This window comes from Sphaerulina musiva (assembly GCF_000320565.1).
Source record: "Sphaerulina musiva SO2202 unplaced genomic scaffold SEPMUscaffold_8, whole genome shotgun sequence".
Taxonomy (NCBI): Eukaryota; Fungi; Ascomycota; class Dothideomycetes; order Mycosphaerellales; family Mycosphaerellaceae; genus Sphaerulina; species Sphaerulina musiva.
In genome coordinates, this window is record NW_016017390.1 from 30,641 (window position 1) to 33,909 (window position 3,269).

At 45.7% G+C, this 3,269-nt stretch overlaps 1 protein-coding gene across 1 annotated transcript; it reads left to right on the forward strand.

The window, feature by feature from the left end:
- Nucleotides 1-215: 215 nt before the first annotated feature.
- SEPMUDRAFT_49599 (histone 3) lies at nt 216-485 on the forward strand (the record flags this gene model as incomplete). The annotated part of the gene is made up of 1 exon (XM_016909121.1): nt 216-485. A coding segment is annotated over one exon (270 nt), but the record flags the coding sequence as incomplete, so codon positions are not given.
- Nucleotides 486-3,269: the final 2,784 nt, after the last annotated feature.

A 3,269-nucleotide genomic window follows, 5' to 3' on the forward strand; every position in this document is an offset into this window, starting at 1 on the left:
GTCGAGACGGGGTAGTATCGGTTCAACCAAAGGGGCCACATGTTATCTATAATGGATCAGACCGACAGCTCTCTAATATAGCTTCCCCTCGACCAAGTCTCGCCGCAAGGAGACTAGGACGTACGAAAAAAGTGGCACAGAAGACCTATCCTAGTAATAAGAGACTACTAGGAAGTCAACGACTACAGAAAAAGCCTGTTGTTCGAAAGGCGCCTAAAGCGAGAAGACGAACGAAGGCTAGTATAGCCGCTCTCCGAGAAATCAGGAAATACCAGAAGTCTACGGAGCTTTTAATACGCCGACTTCTATTCTCAAGGATTTGTCGAGAGATTACGATGGATTTGGCAACCAATGCTAGCAATAGTATATGCCGTTTTCAAGCTAAGGCTCTACTTTGCTTGCAGGAAGCAACGGAAGCTTTTCTTATACAGGAGTTCGAAGTCTCTAATATGCTGGCGATTTACGCAAAACGGGTAACCTTATAACAGAAGGACATGAAACTTTGTCGCTGGATTCGGAAGCGCTTCGTAGGAGAAGCGAATTCAAGTGCCGAGCTTTGATCTTACAGCAATTCGCCGACTACGTCTGCCGACCATGCACTCCTGACATCGTTTTCGAGGCTAGTACTTGAAGAATTAGTACTAGATATATAAGATAACCCGAAAACGAGCTTCCGTAAGATGTTGTCTCCCGTACTAATCATATCTATATAAATCTCTAGGTCTCTTGTTTACGGGCTAGGCACTGCTTATACGGTCGTTATATCAACATTTCCTATTTCCGGCGATCTCACTTTACTATTTCTCACTTCTATTGTCCAAAAACGGCAGGTGCCTACCCTACGTAGACAAAGAATCCCTCGCTTCTGATTGGTCGCGCCCCTAGACCCTGAATTCCGCCGCCTTCAAAGGTATTCCCTACTTCTAAAAAAACCTAACTTGCGACATCAACATTGGTTGTTGACCCCCCCCCTCCCGCCCCGCCCCCTACCCGCTACAACCCCTCCTGGCCTCCGCCTGCTGCTCTGCCTGCTGCTCTGCCTACTGCTCCGCCTGCTGCTCTGCCTACTATACCGCCTGCTGCTGCTATCGTTATAGCGCCGTCACTCGCAGCGCGCCGCAAGCTTTCAATCGCTAGAAAGGTACTACGAACATCTGGAAAGAGACTCCCTAGCGCAACAGGTAGGAAAGGGCTTCTATCCGCAGGTATAAAGAAAAATCAAAAAAAGAGAGGCAGTAAGTATACCTGGTCGGCAGACGTAGTCGGCACATATAGTCGGCATGTACTAACATTTCTTTTAGAGGGAGCTTTGTAGGAGATCAAAAAATGCCAGACGGAGGTTATAAACTATATCCTAAAGCTCGCGTTCGTACGTATCGTTAGGGATACTATCATCCTTTTTACCGAAGACTACCTCCCTATACGGATCCAAGCGAGCGTACTCGGCATCCTCTAGGAACAGTGCGAGAGTATAGTAACGAAAGTCTTTTCGTTAGCTAATCTTCTCGCTATCTACTACAAGCGAGTTACAGTAATAGCGAAAGATCTCGAATGTCTTCGTAGGCTGCTGAAGGAGTAGAATATCTAGCTAGACAATTACGTAGTTGCTCCCTATAGCTCTGGCCCAGTCAACCCGAGTACGATGTATAAGCCTCGATCAAAGACGAAGAAGACGAAATCGAAGCTAACTCCAAAGAAGCCGACTGCGAAGAAGAGAAAGAAGACTCCCGCGTCCTTAAGCGAAGACGAGAGCTCAGATAATCCCGATAACCCTAGCGCTCAAACGGGTACTTAAACCGGTACTAGTAGCCAGACAGACGCCAACAATCAAGATCCTCCTAGCACCGATTAGGATAATAGCGACACCGGTAGCCAGACAGACGGGAACAATCAAGATCCTCCTAGCACCGATTAGGATAATAGCGACACCGGTAGCTAGACAGACGGGAACAATCAAGATCCTCCTAGTACCGATCAGGATAATAGCGACACCGGTAGCCAGACAGACGGGAACAATCAAGATCCTCCTAGCACCGATCAGGATAATACAGATACTAGTAGCCAGATAGACGGGAACGATCAAGATCCTCCTAGCGCCGATTAGGATAATAGGGGTTTGAACGATTCAGACGGTAAGAAGCAGGCGACTATCGTGATTTCGAGCGGTAATAAGAGCTCGGAATACGATCCAGATACTAATCCTAGCGTTCAAACTAGTCATCCTCCAGCTAATAAGGAGAATGCTTAGGACGATAATACGGTATCCCTAACGACAGAGGATAAATATCTCTAGGCTCTCCTCGATTATATTAATGCCTAAGAAGAAGAAGACGAGGAGATAGCTTCCGAGAATTCAGATTTTCCTTTTAGGCAACTAGGTATACCGCTCAGTCAAGCAGATTTTCAGTATAGCGACGAGGATATAGGTACCTAGGATCAAGATATCTCGCTTGGCCAAGACTACAATCCTTTCGATTATCCAGATTTGGAGGAGACGGGTCCTGATTCTCTCTAGGAGAGTCGACCAGATATAGAGAGAGAGGATGAAGAAGAGGAGTCGTAGCAGGAGTTTGACGAGGAGATAACAGAATTAGAGGATATAGCAAGGGCAGCGTATACGGTAGCTATAGATCAAGCGAATAATCGGGGTACGTAAGAATTCGTAGCTAGGGGAAGTATCGACAAGATACTAAGTATACTTGTAGAAGAGCCTATTACCGAACGAGACAGACTGGAGACAGAAATTTCAGCTCGCTTTATCCTTAGAGCTACTTGTTTAAGGACCCTATTATTAATAAGGACGGAGCCGGCTTTCCAAGCGGCCTAGCGAAGAATAGAGATACGTAAGGCCTAGAGAGTAAGGCAGCAGCATATAGTAACCGAAAGTCGGTTTAAACACTAGATACGCGTTCTAGCTAGGCTAGAGAAGGAGATATTGAAGCATTCACTATAAGCCTAAGATCTGAAGTGATTTGGTTTTTCTAATTTTCGTGGTCGGCAGGTATGGTCGGCAGGTATTATTAGCTATAGAAGGAGATGTCGAAGTACTTACTGTAAACTCCTGAATTAATTTGCTTTTTCCCAATTCTCGTAGTCGGCAGGCATGGTCGGCAGCTATTGTTAGCGAGTTCAGGCAGTACGGTATATACGAGGCTTATTACTATTCTAGAAGCGCTTACTATGTTTATTCTATATCTAGAAGAGGTTTTACGTAATACCTATCGCAATACCTATTGGGTATACCTATTGGGTTTTTTCCGTTGGGTTGT